General features: G+C 56.5%; 2 protein-coding genes across 4 annotated transcripts; both read left to right on the top strand.

Moving 5' to 3' along the window:
* The first annotated feature begins 1,735 nt into the window (after positions 1-1,735).
* On the top strand, positions 1,736-10,190 carry TMEM109 (transmembrane protein 109). Of its 2 annotated transcripts, none has more exons than XM_082627828.1 (4): positions 1,736-1,897; positions 6,931-7,175; positions 8,083-8,185; positions 8,606-10,190. In XM_082627828.1, the coding sequence occupies exons 2-4, from the start codon at positions 6,939-6,941 to the stop codon at positions 8,995-8,997; spliced, it is 732 nt and encodes a 243-aa protein (XP_082483954.1). In that variant the 5' UTR covers positions 1,736-1,897; positions 6,931-6,938; the 3' UTR covers positions 8,998-10,190. The 2 variants fall into 2 exon arrangements, with proteins under 2 accessions (XP_082483954.1, XP_082483953.1); XM_082627827.1 differs by lacking the exon at positions 1,736-1,897 and adding an exon at positions 1,904-2,092.
* Positions 10,191-11,123: 933 nt separating this feature from the next.
* TMEM132A (transmembrane protein 132A) lies at positions 11,124-23,542 on the top strand. Of its 2 annotated transcripts, none has more exons than XM_082627087.1 (11): positions 11,124-11,498; positions 13,959-14,173; positions 14,368-14,586; positions 15,345-15,676; positions 17,377-17,526; positions 18,593-18,791; positions 18,876-19,019; positions 20,095-20,297; positions 21,035-21,311; positions 21,657-21,848; positions 22,267-23,542. In XM_082627087.1, the coding sequence occupies exons 1-11, from the start codon at positions 11,399-11,401 to the stop codon at positions 23,308-23,310; spliced, it is 3,075 nt and encodes a 1,024-aa protein (XP_082483213.1). In that variant the 5' UTR covers positions 11,124-11,398; the 3' UTR covers positions 23,311-23,542. The 2 variants fall into 2 exon arrangements, with proteins under 2 accessions (XP_082483213.1, XP_082483214.1); XM_082627088.1 differs by having other exon boundaries at positions 11,125-11,498; positions 18,596-18,791; positions 22,267-23,541.
* Positions 23,543-23,566: the final 24 nt, after the last annotated feature.

Raw genomic sequence — 23,566 nt, 5'->3', positions numbered from 1 at the left:
TGGGACAAATTGGTTATGAAATGCCTCCCAAACCTTGGTTAAATTTATGACCACAGGGGGGCACTGTAAAACAAGGAATGCTACTCACCATCCAGTTCCACACGTCTACTAAAGATTAGTCTGCTAGTCCTTAGCCACTGTACTTGTGGAACTACAGTACACCCTGAAGGGAATTCAGGGTGAAGAACAGGATGATCTACTCTGTGCTTTGAGAAAACAGGTAAAACAGGCCCTTAGATAGTTAGACATGACAGGAAAATTTTTTATGAACCCAAATTCTTGCATCTTCCCATACTTAGAAAAGCCCTAAAATCATGAACTGAGATACCTGTTCCTCATGGCTAGCGGTAACCTTCTGCTGAGACGTATGCTGGATTGCACATACCCTTTAGCCAAAGTCACAGATATACTGGCCTCTCCCACTACCTCTTGGGATCAATTCCTCAGAGCTATGGAAGGCTGAATTAGACAGCTGATTCAGGGAGGGAGGGAAAAAAGAGTTCTATTTTAGAGTGTTGAGTTTCAGAAACTGTTTTAACATCAAAGGGGAGCCTGCCTATGGCAGCCAATGTGATAAAAGCATTTGGACAGCTACTTGGATGTTTTTAAAAACATGTTCATCCCTCTTACTTCATTGAATCGCCACACCTACTGTGCATTGAAGAAGTATTTTTAGGACTTTCTAGTACTTTATACAGTTAAAAAACAAAATTCAACCCAGTAAATTTCAAAGATCTAATTGGCTATAAAAGATTCATGAATCAGGCAGCATGCCATCTCTCCAGAGGGCTACAGTAAGGGAAGGGTTTTTAAAGGCAGGACATGGAAGTCATAAACAGAAAAAAGGAGATTATTTTAGGCATAGGTAACCTATCCATGGGGAATGGAAGGGGTCTATATAGCAGATTATCTCATCTTCCTTTGGGGGCAATAGAGAGCCCATGTGACAGATTGCCTCATTGGTGCTGACGAAAAAATTCCTGACTGACTAGTTAAGACTACATTTCTGGGGGAGGTTGAAAGTTCAACTAGGTCAGGTATTAATCCCCAGTTTGGGGGCTTGTCCTAGCAATAAGTGACTCCATTTCGAGCCTATAGTTTTCTTTCTAACAATAGCAAAGTTGAAACAAGGAGATCCAGAGAGATGAAGTGACCTGCTAGAATCACAAAGCAGACCAAAGATCACTTCATTCCAAATCCCCTGGCGTTCCCCCTCATAATGCTGCCTTTTTAAATATATATATAGAAGTGGGTCTGGGAGTCGGTTTCCTTCCCTTTCTAAAATTCGGAGAATATTTAGGAGCCATCTGCAGAGTTTGGGTGTGGAAATGCTCTCAGAAGGAAAGGATGCATTTTCCCCGTTGTGCGCCTCTTACTGCTCCTCTAACACCCTTTCCCCTTGTCCCTTTTTAGCGCGAAAAGTTTCTCAAAAGACCAGGTGCTCTGAGGCGCCTCTAGAACTACATTTCCCACAATGCCACAGGAGGCACCACGTAGCTGGAGAACTACATTCCCCGAAATGCCAAGGGGATTTTTTTAGAGGCGGATAAGCTTCCACTCCAAATTCAAGATCCAGTTTACCCACTCTATAGCCCAGATATAGTCACCTCTTTCCCCTTTCCTGCCAGAGACTTCCGTTCCCAGCTCGAACTTCCGACCCCATTCTTTCCGTGGGAGTGCTTGGGGAAAAAAAGGTAATCAGAGGGTAGGGCGCATGCGCTGACCGGCACGAGGTTTGGGCTGTGAGGGAGGCCGGCCGGTCCTTGGCCGCATCCCGCCTCGCGCCTGCGCAGACGATAAACCAACGCCCCAGTATTGAGGCGCGGCTTTAGTGGCGCGGCTTTAGTGGCGCGTTTTAGTGAAGTTGCACGTGAAGAACAGCTGTGGCCGGAGCCCGGTGAGTGCGACCCGAGACCAGGGCTCCGGGGCTGTACCCGGGACTGGGTTGCGGCGGCGGCCGCTACAGGCGGGACCAGGGCGGAGCCGCGAGGCCTGGCGAGCACCAGTGGAGAGGGCTCCGACGTTGCGCGGCGGGGAGACTAACTGGGGACTCGGATCTTCGTTGCTATGCAACAGGGGGCGTCGTTAGTAGGTAACAGGGGAGGCGCGCGTTTCCGTGGAGAAGAGTTCCCAGCGCTGCTCCGAGGTCCGGTCAAGGCCGGGTGGCTGTCAGGCTGGGGGACGAGGCCAGCGCTGACCCCCTCGCCCCCGACTCCCGCCCACGGCCCAGCCTGCCGGGGCCCCGCTCCGAGCCCTTTGGGGTACCCCGAACCCCTGGGCCGCGCCGCATCCCTTGCCGGTGACGCCACCCAGCAAGCTTGGCAGGGGACACGCGGTTCGAAATAGCACATGCATGCCACTGACACCCTGTCTCGGGGAGGATGGGTCCGGGGGGAAGGCGTCGTGCGCCTGGGAGGCTGCCCCTTTGCCCGTCGCCCGGTCCCCAAACAGTTGCTGGGCAGCAGCAGCTGTCAGAGGTTTAGCGGGGGCTGCCCCACCTGCTGGGACGCTGACTTCATTCTTCTCAGGGGCAGCTTCACCCGGTCTAGCAGCTTCCTTTCCACGCAGCTGTGCTTTTCGGGTGGCCGCTGCATATTTGGATCAACTTTAAAATAGCCTCCTCTCCGCACCTCTCCATGGCTCTCCATTGCCGCCCTCACCGCTTCTTGGCGGGCTTCTAATACTCATTTAACAAGCATTTATTAGTCATTGTTCTGTGCTAGGCGCTGGGGATTCCAAGAAAAGTTGAGTCTGACGAGGAGGTGCTCAGAGTCTAATGGGGGAGCCAGGCATAGAGACTGGTCAATGATGCTGCAATGCAATGAGTGATATATTGGCAATTTGTGTACTGCAACGTTCCTATAGATGTTTACAGTTTACAAAGTTCTTGCAGAAACATGTTAACTCCTTGCAATAACTCGTAACCTTGCTTAACCCCATTTTACATTTGAGGAGACTGAAACTCAGACAGGTTAAGTAATAAGACAGAAGCTTTTAGTGTGTGGCAGAATTGAGGCTGGGACGGAAGCAAGTCTAGAGTCCTCTGCCCACTGCTGCACTCTGGGGGCTTTGCCCAAGTAGACTTTTCCCTGCTGATCATTTGTGGCAGCTGTCCCATTATGCATCAGAAATCCCCGGGGAGCTCTAAAAGCAAAAGCCTGAGCCCGTCTCTGGGGAGGGTCGGAGTAAGGAAGCCTCGGAGTGGGGTGGGGCAGACCCTCTAGCTTAAACCGGCTCAGGCCCTTCTGATGGGCAACCAGAGTCGAGAACCGCTGCTCCAAAGGAGCAAGTCCCACAATGATGGTGGAGAACCGCTGCTCCAAAGGGGCAAGTCCCTCAATGATGGGGAAATCAGAGCCGGCAGAGGGTACTAAGTCAGCTGACCCTCCTGCCACGTCGTGATTCAGAGCGCAAGAGGAAGCTACCGGGAGGAAGGAGCCTTGGCAGGGGGTGTGGGGACCCCCCCACCCCGCCCTCTTAGCAAACCACAGCTAAACATACGTGGTTCCTCACTACCATAGTTCAATGAAGCAGTTTCCCCGGCTCAGCCCATCCCTTCCTGAGCCCCGTTGCAGCTGCCTGAACAAAAGCGGTGGGTCTAGTCCCAATTTTTTGCTGTCCTGAACCTCATACATCATGGTTCTACCTCATGTAGAACCATGATGTGTGAGCCCAGCAGGTGGGTCATCTTCTGGTGGGTGGTCTCCTCGTGGGAGTCTGGATAGTCCTGTAACTTTGTGATTGTTGATTTGGGGACAGAACTTTAAGCACCTTGAGGGCAGGGACCATGTCTTACTGAGGCAGAGTGGAGGTGTGGAAGGAGCAAAAGGGCAAGGTTTAGATCCTGGGTTCTGGAGTCAAGTCCCAGTCCCGATGTGTGTACTTTAACAAGTCACTTGATCTCTCCAAGCCATTGTTTTCTGAGTAAAACGTGGAGAGTAGCAGTATCTTATACGATTGTTATACGAGTTAAATGAGATGGTGAAAGAACAAGCATTTTGTAAATTATAAAGCAACACACACACTATACACATCACACGCACTGTACACACCACACACACACAATTTGTTGTGGTTGTTGAGTGCCTGCTATTTTTCTGAGGTCAGGCATTGCAGGAGGTGAAGACGTTTAAGACATCCTTCCTCTCAGAGCTCAAGACTGCTTCGGCTCCTGACTACCATGGCTTCTCTTTATTAAAAGTATTTGATCGGGCTGAAGTGAGGAGGCGTAATGGTGGTGGGTTAGACTCTCGCTGAAGAAGAAATGAGAAAGATGTTGTAAAGCAGAAACTAACACACCATTGTAAAGCAATTATACTCCAATAAAAATGTTAAAAAAATGAGAAAGAATCCTGTTAAAGAAAACAATTGGATGAAAGGGACGAGCCAGTAATCTGCTCTCTTATCTGCAAAGGGCACACTCCAGAATCCTGTTAGATTTGGTTTCCGGTGCCCTTTGGAAGGTCAGCTGGCACTGCAATGCCAACCTCCCCATGGAGAGTTTATTTCAAGGTCCCCCAGCTCCCCTTGACTGGAGCAAATGGCCGCCTGAAAGTCGAGCTGGCAAAGAACGCAGAAGTCTGCCAAGGGGGCAGCAGCTAGCAGCTCATGTCACCCTGACCTTCCAGAAGGGAGGAGACGACATCTGATCCCTCCTGGTGGAGGTCCTTGGATGTAGAATCCAACCCAAGATAGCAACCCTGCTCTTTATGTCCCCAGTGTGGTCATGACCCAGATAGACCAGGAACCGACCTATGCTTTCCTCATCTCTGACCACTGGCAGGCAGGAACCATCTGGTTCTTGATTTGTGCCAAAAAGAGTAGAAGGCTTCCCAGCCTGAGGTCGTTCCCTATGAACTGCATGTCTTGCAGCCCTGCTTTACCTACAGGCCTCAGGAGGGACTTAGAGCAGCTGTTTGTGGGCCAGAAAGGGCCCCGAGTGTGATATTTTTATAACCCCTTCTTGGACCCCGCTCCTTCCCACTAAACAAGAATGGGAATATCTTCTCTTCGCTCTCCTCCATCCTGATGGCTCCAGATTTCTGGCCAACTCCCGGAGTGCCGTGGTAACTATAAAAACTTCAAACACCTGGCTGCTCCTACCTCAGGGACATGGCTTAGCCTCTCTGCTCATCAGGTCTGAATCACAGAAACACCCTGGAGCTGCAGGTTCATTTCTGAGCCTGGAAGAGAGCGGGATTTGCTGGTGCCATTTGACTTTTCTCAGGCGTGGTGGCAAATAGAAGTTGGAACTGAAAACGTTTTTCTTGGCCGAATCCTCGCGTACTTCAATGAGTCGATACTTCTTGGGTCTTAATTTGCCTACAGTATCACATTACAGATGAGATCAGAGCACAAAGTGGTTAAGTGAATTGTCACCAGTAATTCATGGAGTGGATTGGTAGATGTCAAGTCTGTTTTAGCTCATGAATAATCTATTGTAGGACTTTCCAAATCACTTCTGAGACTGAAGTTGGAGAGGATACAACACAGTGCTGTGTGTGAGCGGGTCTGATGTCAGATGCACCTGGATTCAAATCCTGGCTCTCCCGCTTACTACTTATCCTCCCTCAGTTTCTTCATCAGGAAAATGGGGGATAAGAACAATACCTGACTGATGGGTTGTTGTGAGGATTAAACGAGATAGGTGGCGCATGGTTAACTTTCTGTTAATAATAATAATATCTTTCTGTAAAAGTTGTGCTTTAACTTCTTGCCTACGTTAGGGGCTGGGGAGTTGAGCTCATCTCTGTATCAGTGGGTCTCAACTTTGCACAGTGGAATCCCCTGGGGCGCTTTTGCAGGTCGAAGCCCAGGCCACACCCAGATGGTGACATCAGAAGCTCGGGGCTTGGGGCAGAGGTATCAGAACTTCGTGAAGCTTCCAGGTGGTTCTAATGAGCAAAACCACCTTCACTTCTGCATTTTGGAAGCAGAAGTTTGGGTTTAACGCCTGGCCTTTCTCCTTGGGCAAATGCTTAACTCCTAAGTCTCAGTTTCTTCTCCTCTCTCCCCTTAGCGGTGAGGAGGATAACACCCACCTCATGTGATGGTCCTGCAGAGCGAATGGCCTATGTACAGTGGGTTCTTATTTGAGCACCTAACTGAGCACTTTTCTTTACATCGTTACATAGCGATAATCCTATTCGAGTGCTATTTTTTAAGGTTTTTTAAAATATAAATATCAGCTTTATCTTAAGTAGATTATAACCTCCTTGAGGACAAAGCTGTATAGTCTTTTTCTTTTTAATAAATTTATTTATGTATTTGTTTGTTTTTATTTTTGGCTGCGTTTGGGTCTTTGTTGCTGCGCGCAGGCTTTCTCTAGTTGCGGCGAGCGGGGGCTACTCTTTGTTGCGGTGCCAGGGCTTCTCATTGTTGTGGCTTCTCTGGTTGCAGAGCCTGGGCTCTAGGCCCACGGGCTTCAGCGCTTGTGGCTCGTGGGCTCTAGAGCGCAGGCTCAGTAGTTGTGGCGCACAGGCTTAGTTGCTCCGGCATGTGGGATCTTCCCGAACCAGGGCTTGAACCCGTGTCCCCTGCATTGGCAGGCGGATTCTTAACCACTGCGCCGCCTGGGAAGCCCAAAGCCATATAGTCTTATAATTTTTTTTTTTTTAATGCCCAAAGCACCTAAGACACAAAGGCAGGCCTTCGGGTTTTTAGAACTGGAATAAGCCTTAAAGAGATCTTCTCATCCACCTGAAGGCATTGACTGATACTTGCTGGCTAGTTAACATGCAAGTGGTAAAGAACGTGAGAGAGGAACCCGTGAATGAGACGGTTGTGCCCGGCTTAAGTTGAAGTCCGAGTTCTGCCTCTGTCAGCTAACAGGGAGGGGCGGAGGGGGGTGCTGGGGCCCGTCATGCTCGGGACAGTGGGTTTCTCGGCCAGTTCGGGTCCTCTGCTCACGCCATGCTTCTTCTCTGGCAGACCCAGCCATGGCAGGCTCAGGCAGCACTTCACCGTGGGGCAAGCATCTGTTCAAAGCCGTCCTGATGTTCCTAGTGGCCCTCGTCCTCCTCCACTCAGCGTCATCCCAGTCCCATCGAGACTTCGTGTCACCAGGCCAGCAGAAGAAGGAGGCCCCAGTTGATCTCCTGAGCCAGATCGGTCGATCTGTGCGGGAAACCTTGGATGACTGGATTGGGCCAGAAACCACGCACCTAGCTTCTGAGGTAAGGAAGGTGTTCCCTGCTGTGGCTACGCGCATTGAGGACAGGGGAGCCATTGTTCATGGCCGCCCGCCTCGGCTCCGCATCCTCTGTGTATCCCAATCCCTGGGGCAGAGCCCCCAGTTCCACAGAATGAAGCCAGACAGCCCCGGCCTTTTGCACTCTCATTGTTTCATTCCTACCCCAGGGCCTTTAGCTCCACCCCCATCTTTGCCTTTTTCCTGCCCTTTCTTGCCAGAAAGGCTGGGAAAAGAGCCATCTTGATCAACCTATGTCACCGGTGACTATAGAGTCTGGCTTTGGTCTAAATCTGACCTAAAGTCTTAAATTGGCAAAATATCAAGACCTGAGTTCATTCTTTCACCTTTAGAGGTGGCGGTGAGGATGACTCAGGGTTCTTAGGCAGGGCTGTCTCTTCTACCTAATGGCATCCCAAGCATGCTGGTGCATACTTTTGATAGGTCGTACTAAACGGCTGAAACAATCATTTATAAAATGCATAATATAGAAGAGCTGATTGACTTCTTTTTCACTGAAACATCCTAGCCCTCCACCGATGTTACTTCACACACCTTCATGATTCCCTGGGAGGCTAGGAGGACCCCAATTTTACAGGGTGATTACTCCAGGGATTGGATGATCCCCCCCACATGCCCACGTTCACCCACTACTACCGCCAAAGTATTCCAGCACATCAGTTGAACTAGGGCCCAAGTGTCCTGGGTTCCAGTTCAGACAGGAAGGAGAAATGGCCCGCCGTCCATCCCCATGCACTGGAAGGTGGCTGTGGAAGGGACCCCTCAGCCAGGCTGAGAAGCAGGTGGAGATGTTCGTGGGCAGCGGTGGTGAGACTCAGAAGAGAAGAGCATCATTAATCATGGCCTCAACTCATGCCCTGCTCTTTCCACAGACCTTGGCTCAGGTGATCTGGGCAATCTCATCGGCCATCTCTGTGGCCTTCTTCACTCTGTCTGGGATTGCCGCACAGCTGCTGAATGCCTTGGGGCTAGAAGGTGAGTGGCAGAGACCTGGTTAGGTCAGCTGGAGCTTAGCCTGTCCCTTCCTGTTTGTGGGAATTTATCTTTTCAGGGTCTAGACCTTTCCCTGGCTGTTTAGCATCTCCCAGGTCTCCCCAGAGACGAGCATAAGAGCGGGCTGCTAACTGCCGCATCATGCTAAGCCATAACATCTCATCTAACTGTCACCCACAGCCCAGAGATTTACTCCCATTTCATAGATGCAGCAGGCTCAACCAAGGGAAGTAGTCTACCCACAGTCAGCTGGGACCGGAGCTGAGATTTAAGCTCCGTGACCCCGTGGGAAAGGATTTTTCCTTGGCACGGGGGTTTGGCCCCTCCCCCTTTTGGTTCTTGACCAACCCTCTCCTTTCACGGCACCAGGTTGGCTGATTCTGTGACTCTCTCCCCTTCCAGGAGATCACCTCACCCAGGGCCTGAAGCTCAGCCCCGGCCAAGTCCAGACCTTCCTGATGTGGGGAGCGGGGGCCCTGGTTGCCTATTGGCTGCTGTCCCTGCTCCTTGGCTTGGTCTTGGCCTTGCTGGGGCGGATCCTGTGGGGCCTGAAGCTTGCCCTCTTCCTGGCCGCTTTTGTGGCCCTGGTGAGGTCAGTGCCCGACCCTTCCACCCGGGCCTTGCTCCTCCTGGCCTTGCTGACGCTCTACGCCCTGCTGAGCCGGCTCACTGGCACCCGGGCCTCCGGAGCCCAGCTGGAGGCCAAGGTGCGGGGGCTGGAGCGCCAGGTGGAGGAGCTGCGCTGGCGGCAGAGGCGAGCGGCCAAGGGGCCCCGGAGCGTGGAGGAGGAGTGAGAGGGACCCCGGACGCTGCCACCTTCGTCATACCAAAGAGCCGAGCTGCTTCCGGGTCGCACAGCCCTCCTCCCAGCCCCCTGCCCCTTTCTTGTTCTGTCTCCGAACCCTGTCTCTGCACCAGCCCCCTTAGCCGAGAGAGGGAGAGAAAGACCATCCTCCCCCGCTGGTCCTCAGGGGCCCTGTCCTCTGTGGTTCTCTGTCTGGGGTTGGTTCTCCTCACCCTTTCTCTGCTCCCACCTGTCTCAGCCAGGGGAAGGTGGGGGTCCTCCCGCCAGCTTCTGCATCTCCTCTCAGCAGACACCTCTGATCACTTCCAGTGGCTTCCCATGACTCAGCTGCTGCCTTGCCTTCCTCCGACGCTCTTGCTCTCCTGTCCTTCTCTAGCTCCTCCCCTGCCAAGTCCCCAGCTTCCTTCCTGTTTGTCTTCTCCTTCTAGCCCTGTACTCCAACCAGACCACAGTCCCTCAAGGCATGCTCCCGTCCCCTTCATTGCCCAGCGTGGGGAAGAGGCAGGGCGTTTGGGGCCTGAGGGGAAGGGAAGTGGGGAAGTTCCCGCCTGGGGCCCGGGCCGGGATGTACATTGAATCTGTTACAAGTGCCTTAATCCGAGCCAGCAGGGCCCTCTGCTTGCCCGCTGCCGTACTGTATGTAGGAAACTGCCCTGTAGCTGCTTTGTGTCAAGAGGAAAGTGGTTCCTCTCAGAATCTTGATTTTCCTTCAGCCAGAGCAAAAGATGACTGCTTCGTAGGCTTGTGCCTGCAAGTAGGACCCTGCAGTGGCCATGAGATCCCCTGTGGGGATTTCAGAGACCCTGAAGGAGGAAGGAGGGTTCATCTTCCTGTCTGCGCAGCTCCGGGCGGTTCTCCATCTCTCTCTCCATCACTGCCACCAGGGAGCTCGCTGATCAGTCGCCTAGGAGGAGCGCAGAGCAGACGGCAGAGATGCACCTCACAGCCCCTTCCCTTCTCGTGCTCTGCAGCTGCACGCTCCCCACCAGGGCGCTCATTCTTCCTTCGAGGCTTTGGTGGAGGTGGGTGGCCTCCTCTGCCAGGCCCCACACGTGATGTGAAGAGTAGAGAAATGCCCAGTTCTTACTGTTGAGGTTGGATATGGAATCACAGCTGCAGTGAAATATATTTTTATCAGCGCTTGGTTGGTTTTAAATAAAGTGCACGCTATTTTATTATCTAGTTCCGGATCAGATGTATTTGCTCAAAGTCTGGCTTGCTTTGATTGCTCCCTCTGCAGCTAAACAAACCCATTTCTGTGGAGCTGCTCAGCTTTCACGACTTCTCCCTGCAGGTGTCAGGTAGTGCGAAGCTGGGAGAAAGGAAGGGAGTGGGAAAGGAGGCTGGTTCCCGTCCCCCTTCCCTCCAGGGGTGTGAGGAGTGAGGAGGGCACACGCCCCCATTACCGGACTTCCAGGAACTGACCAGCTCTGTGGCAATAGTGTGCTTGTGGGGGATGGGGAGGAGGGTACCTCGTCCAGCCCTGTGTGCAGGAGTGGCGAAGGCTGGCCTGCAGCCAGAGAGGCTTGCCTGCCCTCCCTGCTTCCCCACCGGACAGGAGTTTCTGCGTCGCGGTTCTCAACCCGGCCCATAGATTGGATCAGGCATTTCGGGGAGGGGCCTGGGTGTGGTTTTTCCTTTTTACGCCGCCCAGGAAAGGCTAACGTGCAGCCAGGTGCCCCGCTCTGGACCTTTCCCAACGCTGCCTGGCGGGCAAGTCTGCGCTGAGAGGCCGGACCTGGGAGGCAGGCCTTCCCTCAGCAAAGAGAGCAGCCCTCCCTCTTCATAGACCCACAGGCTTCTCCCAGGGATGGGGCTCCCTGCATCTGGGGCTCTTCTTCTGTCAGACCAGTTGTCACCTGGCCCTACTGGCCCCTCTCATCCATCCCCTCTCCACACCGAGCTCGGTTCTCTACATCCCCCCCCCACCCCGAATTCTGGTTCTGGTTCAAGTGTCAGATGCCTTTATAGGAGAGCTGCTTGTGGGGTGGGGGTGAGGCAGAGGAGGTGCTTTTTCCTCATTGGTCAGGAGCTTCCGAAAGGGAGCGAACCGAACACGTCATCGTGTCCCTTTTGGCAGAGGCAAGTCAGTCCCTGGGGAAGTGGCCTTCTGCCCGACCTCTAGCACAGGGGCGCTTGGGGCTTCGGCATCCGTAGGGCACTAGGACCCGGCGTGGCTGAGGGACAGCCCGTGAGCCGCGTTCGCTCCCTCCCACCCTCCTGCTCCAGCTCTAGCTCCCGCTCCATTGTCTGGGAACTGCAGCCGCGGGGCGGGCGGGCCCGGGGATTGGCGGGCGGCAGGGACCCAGCCGGCCCGGTAGGGCTGGGAGATGCCGGGAGGACCCCGGCCACCTGAACCGCCCGCCTAGTCCCGGCCTTGCGTGGGAAGGATGAACGTCTGGATGGCGGGGCGCGTGGCAGCGGCTCCACGGGGGCCCTGCGGCACCTGGCTCTGCCTGCTGGTGGCCCTCGTCCTGGACGTCGTGAGAGGTCAGCGGCAGGGGAGGGGCGGGGCGGGGCGAGGGGCAGCCGGGCCCGAGCAGAGGCCGAGCGCGAGGGATGCTCGGGAGCCGGGAGCCCGCGAGTTCTGGGACTAAACCCCGAGCCGGGTCGCCCCGCAGCGTGCCCTGAGGGTTGGAGAGGTCTTACCCCAGGGATCTGGCCCCCAGCCTCGCGCCTCTGGCTTTCCTCACTTGCATAGCCTGGCAACTTCTTCCTGACCCAAGGCCAGCGGGGTCCCCGGGCTCTCACCGTCTTCCCCCCATCCTCGCCGTGTCCCCGCACCTTCCACGAGTTTCCCCTCCAGTCGCGACGTCTAACCTGCTGCCCCCTGTCCCGCACGCACCAGCTCCCTAATCTGCGGTACAGAGAGCTGTAGCCCCGTGGCTCCTGGCCTCCTTCCCTCAACCATCAACCCAGCCCCCACGGAACGGGAAGCAGCCCCTTTGCCCAGGACCTGCGAGATCCGCAGCCGCCTTCTCCCTGCCCCAAGGAGCTCTTTGACCTTGGAATTACTTCATCGGTGCCTTCCTGAGTATGGGGATCACTGGAGGAAGGGGCAGCGCCTCCCCTGTGCCCCTGCGTGGGAGACAGACTGCCCTTGTCGTGGGCTGAGGCTGCTAGGTGGATGATGCCACAGAGAGCGAGGCATTCTCTGCCCCCCTCCCCCCACCAGAGAGCTGAGCTCTGAGTGATGCGAGTCCGTGGGAGTCAGGCCACAGAGCATGTTGTAATTATCCAGGCAGTGGAGTATGGAGTAGGAGAAGGACCAGAAGCCAGGGTCTGCCCCCAGGGAGCCATAGTCACTCACCTGTTACACTTGGGGGTGGGGGGTGCGGGGAGTGGAGCTTCTCAGCCACATGCTCCTTGCTGGGGAGGGTCCAGAAGGAGGTTGAAACCGTCAAGTCCCCCAGCCCAGCAGTGGGGCTGAGAGCGAACTGGCTCTAGGGCTGCTTTCAGCCACCTGCTCCCCTCCCCAGGGGACCCAGCAGGAGCCCTAATAACCCCTCACACAGAGAGAAGAGGAAAGCCTTGTCACATCTATTATGCAGCAGCAATAATCCCTCCTCCAGACAGCGCACCATAGTTTACAAAGCCCTCCCCTGTCCACCGTGTCACTAAATGCTCGCTCGTTCTACAGGTGAGGAAACTGAGGCTCCAGGATGTTACATGACTGACCCAAGCCTAATCGAGGAAGAGTTAGGACGTAAACACACGTCTCCAGGCTCCCAGAACATCCTCTCCAGGGATGGGGGATGCTGGGATGAGTAAGACATGGCCCCCAGCCGACAGACAGGAAGATGACTAATTCAGGGGTGCAGAAGACTGAGGGGACTGGTGGGAGGGCAAGCAATCAAGGGGGACTTCCTGAAGAAGGAGGTGACAATGACTCTTGACCATGAAGGAGGAGGGAGGCGCTGCCCAGCGGAGGAGGAGAGACCCACACTCTAGGGAATGAAGCCCACAGGGTGCACGGTGGAAAGCAGCCCAGGGTGGAGAGAGGTGGAGGGTGGAGAGGCAGGGTGTGTAATGGCTGGTGCCTGGGCTCTGACTCCCAGCTCCATCACGTTCCTGCTGTGGGACCCCAGGAAAGTCCCTGAACCTCTCAGCTTCATTTTCTACAACCATAAAACGGGATTAATATTAATAGAACCTAGTTCTTAGAGCTACTACAAAACCTGAAAGAGTTAATACATGTAAGGTATTTAAAATAGTAGCCAACATATAGCTTGCTGTCAAAAAGTGTTAGCTATTATTTTTAGGGCTAACTAATAGTCAGTTGATAAAAACCAAATATGGTCTTAGGGGTCCTTTGCCCTTCTGACTGTTGGTTGAATACTTTGACTCTCCCCCCAGGCTTATGGTTCCCGCCCCTCTCCCCCATCCTAGACTTGCACTCCAATACCCAGTTGGGATGGGGTAGAAAGGAGCAAGTTCGGGAAACCAGTGCAAGGTTGCCATGGTGATGATGCAGAGCGAGGGGGGGTGGATGATGCCCAGCCAAGTCTGGCCAAGGATCCAGGGGCTGAGAAAGGGTCTCTACTTCTACAAAGCTCACCTCATCACCATCTTTTACTACATAGACCCTGTCTTGGGAGGTCTGTACCCCACAAATGCCTTGGTGTCAGAGGCAGGTAGATAGGGGGCAGGAATGGGGGAGGAGGAGACATTGAGAAGGTTCTGCTGGCCTGAGGAAGGCCTGGGTCTGTGGAAGGCAGAAGAAGGAATGACTCAGAAGCTGGCAGTCAATCCTGGATGTAGATTCAAATCCTGGTCCCAGTTACCTCATCTGTGAAATGGGGAGACTCCCCCTGACACCCTGGGAAGATGGGACATTTACAACCCTTTTCTTCCACCATCGCCCACCACTGCTGTGCCCTGGGACAAAGCTGAGTTCAGCCCCTGCCTGCTCTAAAGCTGTCACCATCCCTCCCCCTTCTCCCTCTTCAGTGGACTGTGACCAGGACCCCCTGGACCCAGTCTACCTGCCGGCGGCCCTGGAGCTCCTGGATGCCCCCGAGCACTTCCGTGTGCAGCAGGTGGGCCACTATCCACCTGCCAACTCCTCTCTGGGCTCCCGGTCTGAGACCTTTCTGCTCCTGCAGCCCTGGCCCAGGGCCCAGCCATTTCTCCGGGCCTCCTACCAACCCTTCGCCACTCAGCAGGTAAGGAGGGGCCACCAGAGTCTCCTGGGCTAACCAGACTCAGAGCCAAGGTCTGCTGTGTGTGGCTCAGCCCTAGCTGTGCTCCCCATTTTCCAGAGGGGGAAAAGGAGGCCCATAAAGGCCCTCTCCTGCCAGCCTGAGTTTTTGCTTCTCCCCACCCCTTGCTTTGTTGAGCACCCCCGTTCTCCCTCCAGGTGGTCCCCCCTCGGGTCACTGAGCCACACCAACGGCCAGTCCCGTGGGACGTGCGGGCCGTGTCAGTGGAAGTGGCTGTGACTCCAGCGGAGCCCCACGCCCGCGTCCTCTTCCATCTCAAAGGGCAGGATTGGCCCCCGGGGCCTGGCAGCCTGCCTTGTGCCCGGCTCCACGCCACACACCCTGCAGGCACTGCTCACCAAGCCTGCCGCTTCCAGGTGAGTGGGAGGGCCCCACCTGGGCTGGCCCTGCTGCTGTGTCCGCCAGAGGGTGGTCCCGGAGTAGGGAAGAGACGGCTCACCACTCCTGGGAGGTTTGGAGGTTATGGACCACCTGACTCCATTCCTGCTCTGCTGACTTTTGCGGGTCCCTCTTATTTAGGACCCCTTAAGGAGTTCAGTCCATTGCACGTGACTTTGGGCAAGTAACGTAACCTCTCTGAGGCTCAGTTTCCTCATCAGTAAAATGGGATAATAACAATTTTTACCGCATATTGAGTTGGAATAAAGAATAAATGAGATGGGTGCAAGAATAGCTTTTGGCACAATGCCTGGCACAAGAGCAGTCCCTCAGTGAGTGTTGTATTACTGTTAGCATTACTTTTATTATTGCAATTTCTGCTCTTTTGCAGTCTAGCACAGGATTCCACTGGAGAGAGGTGTTCTGTGGGCTGTGGGATTCTGAGAAGCCTGAGGATTCTGAGTGGTCGTCAGGGCGGTCCTGGAGCATGATTAGGGGCAGGCGTTGGGGTTGGTTCCCTCTGGAATGAGACTGTTCCCAAAGGTGGAAGAACGGCCAGTGGACGCGTTCTGAGACCTAGCCTCAGTCGCGTTGCCAGTTGGCTGTGTCACGTGGCATGCGCCTGTGGCCCGTGCTGGCCCTGCTCTCATGGACCCCTGCAGCTCTGGGTTTCCCGCCCTGGGTCCTGGGACTCCCCTCCCCCGCCACGCTGACCATGGCCGTTGTGTCTTTGCAGCCATCCCTGGGCGCCTGTGTAGTGGAGCTGGAGTTCCCCTCCCACTGGTTCTCCCAGGGCTCGGCCACACGGGCCGAGCTGGCCTACACACTGGAGCCGGCAGCCGAGGGCCCTGGGGGCTGCGGCCCCGGCGGGGAGGAGGACCCCGGAGAGCAGGCCCTCCCAGTGGGCGATGTGGAGCTGCGCCCTGCGGACCCCCCACAGTACCAAGAGGTGCCCCTGGATGAGGCAGTGACTCTGCGGGTGCCTGACATGCCCGTGCGGCCCGGCCAGCTCTTCAGTGCCACCCTCCTGCTTCAACACAATTTCACAGCCAGCGTCCTGACCCTGCGGTGAGCACCGGGCCCCTGGGGGCGGGTCAGAGGCCGGAACCTCTGCAGGAAGACTGCACAGGTACCTCTTCCTCTTGGGGTCTTTAGTGGAATCTTTGACCTCTGCAAAACATGGGTCCGCCATACCCACTCCAGGCCAAGCACTGTGATTGCCCTGGCAGCAGGCAGGACCCGGCAATTGGGCACAGCCCTGAACTTGGAATCAGAAGGAGGAAGCTCCCCTCCCCTGGCACTTCCCTGAGACTCCTTTGTCCAGTGGGCTAATAACGTTGCCCACAGGGCAGTTGCAGCTCCAGGGAGGGGAAATGGGAGAGGGCTTAAAAACTGGAAAGTGCAGTGCCTGGGAGTGGTTAATGCTCGCATGCCCAGCAGAGGTATTTGCCCTAGTCCCATTCATCTGCATCTTTTCCCTCTTGCCACCCTCACCATGGGTCCTTAGCCTTTGGACAGAGCTGGCTCATCCCTGTAGGAAGGCCCTCCTTTTGTGTCCCTTTCTTCAGGAAGTGCCCCACCCCCAGCCGTCCCCCACCCGTCCCCCACCCCAATCTTTTTTTTTTTTTTAATGTATTTATTTATTTTTGGCTGCGTTGGGTCTTCGTTGCTGCGCGCAGGCTTTCTCTAGTTGTGGTGAGCGGGGGCTACCCTTCGTTGCGGTACGCGGGCTTCTCATTGCGGTGGCTTCTCGTTGCGGAGCACAGACTCTAGGCACGCGGGCTTCAGTAGTTGTGGTGCGCAGGCTCAGTAGTTGTGGCTCACGGGGCTCTAGAGCGCAGGCTCAGTAGTTGTGACACACGGGCTTAGTTGCTCCGTGGCATGCGGGATCTTCCCAGACCAGGGCTCGAACCCGTGTCCCTGCATTGGCAGGCGGATTCTTAACCACTGCGCCACCAGGGAAGTCCCCCCCACCCCAGTCTTACTACTGCCAAGGACTTGCAGAGCGTGACTTGCCTATCCCATAATCGGGTTTGTGTGTGTCCCATCCCTGTGTCTCACAGGTGCCCGTCGCATCTCTCTGTCTCTCACGCCCTCCTCTCTCACTCATATCATCGTTAGACATCTTAAAATATGCCAAGCCCTGTGTCTCCACTCTGGACCTTCAGAAAAGACCAAGGCCCCATCTCCCTCTGGCACTAGGGACCCCTAGTGGTAGGGAAGGGGACTGGATGGGCATGGACTGGATTATATGCTCTGATGAAGGTACAAAGTGCTGCAGGGGCTGGGGTTAGGAGGGGTGGAGGCAGGGGAGATTCATCCTGCCACAGGGAGAGCTTTCTAAAGGAAATGGTATCTGTGTTGCTGGAGTCTTGAAGAGTGAGCAGGTGAAGAAAGGAGGGGCAGACCAGGCTGAAGGCACAGCCTGAGCAAAGGCTTAGAGGCACAACGGGCACCGTGCTCGTGTACTTTGGGTGCAGCTAAAGCTACGAGTGCGTGGAGAGATGTCACAGCCAAAGAAGAAACTGGACCAGACCCCGGAGGGCCTCGGATGCCAGGCTAAGACTTGACCTTGTGGGCAGTGGGGAGTCATAAGTGGTCTTCGAATGGGGGAGAGCTGTATGGCGGGACCTGCAACGAGATGAGGTCCTTCTGGGTCAGAGGATGGCGAGGAGGAGATTCAACCTGGAGTCCCTTATCTTCCCGCTCTGATCCAGTCCACACTTCAGCACCCCCCTGACACACTGGACCTGTGTCCCCTTCCCCAGGATCAAGGTAAAGAAGGGGCTGCATGTGACAGCTGCCCGCCCAGCCCAGCCAGCCCTCTGGACTGCCAAGCTGGACCGCTTCAAGGGCTCCAAGCACCATACCACGCTCATCACCTGCCACAAGGACAGGCCTGCAGGGCCAGACTCCAGGTGGGTACTTCCCTCCCACGAGGGGTAGAGCGGGGAGGGATGGTACTAGAGTGCTAGTGGGCAGATTTAGGGGGCCCGAGGGGAGGGGGCTGCCGGCCCCCATATTCCCATGTAGGCAGGCACAAGAGTAGACTCCTTCGAGGAAGCAGCACAAAACAGATATATCTTTTGTTCATTCAGCTACTATTTATCCATCCCCAGGTACGTGCCAGGTACAGTGAGTGTCTGTGAGTCTTATTCCAGATGATGACAATCTATCCTGGCCACCCAGTCACAACCCTCACTGCTGCTACCCTGCCTCCCACTACCAGCAAATGGGTCCCTTTTTCCTGGCCATTAATATTCCCCCAAAAGCCCAGTTGCAGTTCTTAACACTTATGAACTCTTCTTATTCATGCCCTGAGTCTGAGTCAAGGCCATGCGCTTTGTAGCCCCTGTTTGAATCCTAGTTCTGACACTTTTTGGATAAATAACTTGGGCAAGCCAGTTAAGCACACCCCTGCCCTACCCCACCAGAACCTCTGTTTCCTCACTTGTGAAATGGGGATAATGATGCATCCCTTAGGGTTTGTGAAAATAAGGTACCACCCAGCAAGCGTCTAGGCTGGTTCCTGGCACATAGTAGGTGCTTGATCAAAGGAAACCGTGAGGTTATTTATTATTCAAGGTGTCAAGTGCCAGTTCTGGGACTGGGAAGTGAATCTTCCTACTTGGTAGAAATTGACATTGGTGCTTCATGCCACCCCAATGGCTGTGGAAGACAGAGGCCTGAGTGCAGGAGGCCCAGGAAGGCAGGAGAGCCAGCAAGCATTCTAGGGGTTGGTAAAGTGGCTCCATGGATCTTGAGCGGATAAGAGCTTAGGCTCTGGAGCCAGGATGCTTGGGTTTAATCCCAGCCCTACCACTTTTCGCTGTGTGACCTTGGGCGAGTTACATAACCTCCAGACCTCAGTTTCCTCATCTGTAAAATGGGGATCATCGTAGGACCTACCTCACGAATACAGGAAAGTGCTCACAACAGTGCCTGGCCGCTCTCAAGCACTCAGATTCTCTCTCTTCTGGCCAGCAGCCCCCTTGAACTGTCCGAGTTCCTGTGGGTGGACTTTTTGGTGGAGAATGGCACTAGTGGGGGCGTGGCGGTCACTCGCCCTGTCACATGGCAGCTGGAGTACCCAGGCCAGGCCCCCGAAGCAGAGAAGGACAAAATGGTGTGGGAGATCCTGGTGTCGGAGCGGGACATAAGAGCCCTCATCCCACTGGCCAAGGTAAGGGGTCCCCAGCTCTTCCCAGCCAGGCTGGGGGCCAAGTGAGGTGAAGAGCTTGGGGCTGAGCTCCTCCTGCACCCCCAGGCTGAGGAGCTGGTGAACACGGCGCCGCTGACTGGAGTGCCACGGCACGTCCCTGTGCGCCTTGTCACCGTGGACAGTGGCGGAGCTCTGGTGGAGGTGACAGAGCACATCGGCTGCGAGTCAGCCAACACTCAGGTCCTGCAGGTGAGTGGCACGTATGCGTTTGTGTACGCGTGGCACCCACAGCGTTCCTCCTTCCCCACTCAGGTCCCCAAGGGAACAGCTTATTCTTGACACCAGTAACCTCATGAGGGGAACCACAGCTTTGGTCCCACCAACCCCCTCCAGAGTCAAGTGGGAGCTGTGCAACCCCCAAACCCCCAGCTTAGGCACTTTCACGTTCTTACTGCACTGGCAAATGAACTGACGTGGGAGAGTTAAGAGCATGCACTTTATGGTGGGAAAGTTTTCATTTGAAACCCATCTTTGTTATCAGCTAGCTGCGTGATTGTGGACAAGTCTCAACCTCTCTGAGCCTCCGCTTCCTAAGCTTTAAAATGGGAATCTATTTTAGGGATGTTGTAAGAATTAAAAGCACTCTAAGACAGTATCCAGCAGAGAGCAGGAGCTGAACAACGGCAGCTACTGATGTTACAATCATAATACAATATAATCATTATCGAATGGTAAACGTAATGACAACTATTATTACTGGAGCCTCATAATGACCCATGAGGTTAAAAAAAAGGCAGGGCAACATTCCCCATTTTGAATTCCCCTAAGAGGGGAAGCCCAGAGCCTGCATTTCCTAAATTCTGGCCGCCCGAGTGGAGGTGTCTTTGGCTACCTGTGCCAGCACTTTGCCTCTGTGTAAGTGGTTCCTACCTGAGGGTTCACGGATGGATAGGTCTGCCTTGCCCTCACCCTCTGCCTACCCACTCGTACCTGGTGGCCCCAGCACCAAAGCCAGAGGCCAGCACTAACGAGAGGCCAGAGTTGTGGATTCAAACCCTCCTCTGCCAGGAGAAAGATTTTCTCCTGTGCAAATAGCCAGTTCCCCCAACTGAGCCCCAGGTGAACTCAGGGAAGGGCCGTTCCTGCCAGGGGAATAGATCTTGGCCGCATGGGGAAATCTTAATCTGAGGACACGCATTACAGAAAAATACAGAATGAATTTCAACTGTACCCCTTTCTTATGGTATGGGGGTCAAGAGATGCCCCCCGGTCCATACCTGTCCCGGGTGGCTGAGCCCACCCCCTGTCCTCTGCCCTCCCACAGGTGTCCGAGGCCTGTGACGCTGTGTTTGTGGCTGGCAAGGAGAGCCGGGGTGCTCGGGGGGTGCGGGTGGACTTCTGGTGGCGCCGGCTGCGGGCCTCGCTGCGGCTGACCGTGTGGGCCCCGCTGCTGCCCCTGCGCATCGAACTCACCGACACCACCCTCGAGCAGGTCCGAGGCTGGAGGGTACCTGGCCCAGCGGAAGGGTAGGTGGAGCCCTGGGGAAGCTGGCAGGCCTTGGCAAAGTCGCTCTGGGACTGAGGGTGCAGGGGACGCAGCCATAAGCCCGAGCTGGGGCCTGAAAAACTGCCCCATTGCCTGCGGTTCCTTCTCCCCCTGCCCGCCCATCGTCACCCGGCTTCTGACCGCTGTTTGTGATTGCCGACCTCCACTCCTCCTTCCCTGCCTTATTTCTCTGTAGTACCTATCACTTTCTAACATACCACGTGATCTAATCAGTCTTGTTTGTGGTCTGACTACCCTCCCCACTCCTCCCCTAGAATGTAAGCCCATGAAGGAAGGGATTTTGTCTATTTGGTTCCCTGCTGTGTCCTCAAAGCCTAAGATGGCACTTAGTAAATATTGAGGGGATCCCACCAGAGCGCAAGGACGAGGTGGCCTCAGGCTTCTGGAATCTGAGCTCCCAGGCCCTCCAGAGAGTGGGCACCATGGGTCTCCCCCGTAAGAGAGGGTCTCGTCACGCATAACCAGAGTTCCAATTAGGAGTAAGAGGAGGGCGAGAGCGGCTCGATGCATAGGCAAAGGCACCACTGGGGCGCGGCGCCGGCGGGTGGAAGGACCTGACCACCGAGGTGCGGCTGTGAGCCGGGCTTGGGGAACGTGCGCCCACTAGGAGCCGGGGGCCTCCCTTGGGCGGGGCCCTCGGCCGGCTAGGGGCGGGGCCCGCGCTGACGCCCCGCCCCCGGGCCGCCGGTCCCCGCAGGGTGCTGGAGCCCGAGGCGGCAGGGGCGGAGGAGGCCGAGCGGCGCGTCCGCGGCTGCCGCCTGCAGTACCAGCGCGCCGGCGTGCGCTTCCTCGTCCCTTTCGCGGCCCACCCGCTGGACGGCGGCCGCCGCCTCACCCACCTGCTCGGCCCGGACTGGCTGCTGGACGTGTCCCACCTCGTGGCGCCGCATGCCCGCGTGCAGGACCCGAGTGTCGCCTCGCTGGAGGGAGGCCGCGTCCTGGTGGGCCGGGAGCCCGGTGTCACCTCCATCGAGGTGAGCAGACGGCCTGAAAAGGGTGTAGGTGGCTCCCATCATGTTAATGGGCAGGTGTGAAGAGTGTCGGGAGGCCCAGGGTGTACCTGGGGAGGTAGGAACCCAGTGGGGTTGGGGATTGGGCCAGAATAGGGCGGCCCGTGTAACGGGGGAAGTCCTCGAAGTATGAAGGGCCGGGGTTGGGTATGTGGGAGCCAGGTCTTGAGGTGCCAAGGGTGGGAAAGCAGCCTGTGCAGATGCTGGGAGCACAAACCAGAGCCCTTTGTAAGGGTGCTGGGCTCTCAGAGGGCCGAGGCTGTCTGTGTACGAGCACCGCCCCCACTTCCAACTCCCTCTCACCCTCAGGTGCGCTCCCCGCTGTCTGACTCCATCCTGGGGGAGCAGGTGCTGGCTGTGACGGATGACAAGGTCTCGGTGCTGGAGCTGCGCGTGCAGCCAGTGATGGGCATCTCACTTGCCCTAAGCCGGGGCACTGCCCACCCCGGGGAGGTCACAGCCACGTGCTGGGCACAGTCAGCCCTTCCTGCCCCAAAGCAGGTGACAGCTGGGGGGTCAGGGGGCTGAGGTCAACATCTCCAGCTGGGGGTTGATAACAGGGGGATGGGAGGTACCTCCACCCTTCACCTTAGGGTTTTCAGGATGAGGAGTGACTCCCTATAAGGTAGTGAGCTCTCTGTGGCTGGAGGTGATCAAGCAGTGGCTGGCTGGAGTGTGGCAGTGGGAGGTTATTAGATGGCTCTAAACTGAGTACCCTCCCGATGACTCACACCCCGGGGCCGAGTAGAAGGCAGGTGATTGACGCATGTCCCCTCTCTCCCTGTGTTTTGTCCCTCTGCCTGTGTCTGTTTTCTCTCTGGTCTCTCCTCCTCCGTGTGGCCTGTCTCTGTGGGAGTGGTCTCTGTGTGCATGCGTGCGTGCCCTCGCGTGTCTCTGCCTGTGTCTGTGTGCCCGACAGGAGGTGGCCCTCTCCCTATGGCTGTCCTTCTCTGACCACACCCTGGCCCCCGCTGAGCTCTACAACCACCGTGACCTGGGACTGTCCGTCTCGGCCGAGGAGCCCGGCGCTGTGCTGCCAGCCTATGAGCGGGGTGCCCAACTCGGGGTGGTGGTGAGTGGGGTGGGCGTCAAGGGGCTGCCCCTGCATGTGGCTCTGCACCCGCCTGAGCCCTGCCGCCGGGGCCGCCACCGTGTGCCCCTGGCCTCTGGCACCGCCTGGCTAGGGCTGTCCCCCGCTCCCACCCCAGCCCCTGCCCTCCCATCCAGCCCCGCTCAGAGCTCAGCGGCCCCAGAGGCCAGCGTGAGTGGAGAACGGCGGGCGGCAGGCAGTGGGGGGGGCAGCGGGGAGGGGAGGCGCAAGTTTGAGGAGGCAGAGGAGGAGGAGGCCCGGAAGGAGAAGGCAGAAGCTAGGGAGGAGGCGGAGGAAGACGAGGAGATGGTCCCCGCCCCGCAGCGGGTCACCGAACTAGAGCTGGGCATGTACGCCCTGCTGGGCATCTTCTGTCTGGCCATCCTCATCTTCCTGGTCAACGGTGTGGTCTTCATGCTGCGCTACCAGCGCAAGGAGCCCCCCGACGGTGCTGGCGCCCCTGCCGCCCCCCAGCCCCACAACTGGGTCTGGCTGGGCACCGACCAGGAGGACCTGAGCCGCCAGCTGGACCGGCAGTCCCCTGGCCTGCCCAAGGGGGAGGGGGGCTGCCCCTGCGAGAGTGGGGGAGGAGGGGAGGCCCCGACCCTGGCCCAGGCCCCTGCCGGGGGCATCACCAGCTCCTCGAGCACCCTGGCCAGGAAGGAAGCCGGGGGGCGGCGGAAGCGAGTAGAGTTTGTGACGTTTGCGCCAGCACCCCCAGCCCAGCTGCCCGAGGAGCCCGGGGGGGCCCCTGCCGTGCAGTCCATCCTGGTGGCAGGCGAGGAGGACATCCGTTGGGTGTGTGAGGACATGGGGCTGAAGGACCCCGAGGAGCTGCGCAGCTACATGGAGCGGATCCGGGGCAGCTCCTGACCCTCCCCGGCCTGCCTGGCCCGGCGCCGTCGGCCTCTAGCCTGGGCAGCCTCCTGCTCATCCTCTGGTGCTTGTTGATGCGAGTCCCCTGCCTGGTCCCTCGCAAGGACTCCCACCCAGGCCCCCTCTGCCCTGCCCCTTGTCGTGGACCATGGTCGTGAGGAAGGGCTCATGGCCCATATTTATGAGAGCCATTTCATCCTAATGTTGGGTACAGAATAAACTGAGAAGGAAACCCCAGCTGGGCCTGCGGCTG

This window comes from Mesoplodon mirus, assembly GCF_964341445.2.
Source record: "Mesoplodon mirus genome assembly, chromosome: 7".
NCBI lineage: Eukaryota > Metazoa > Chordata > Mammalia > Artiodactyla > Ziphiidae > Mesoplodon > Mesoplodon mirus.
This window is presented reverse-complemented; position numbering and strand designations above follow the sequence as displayed.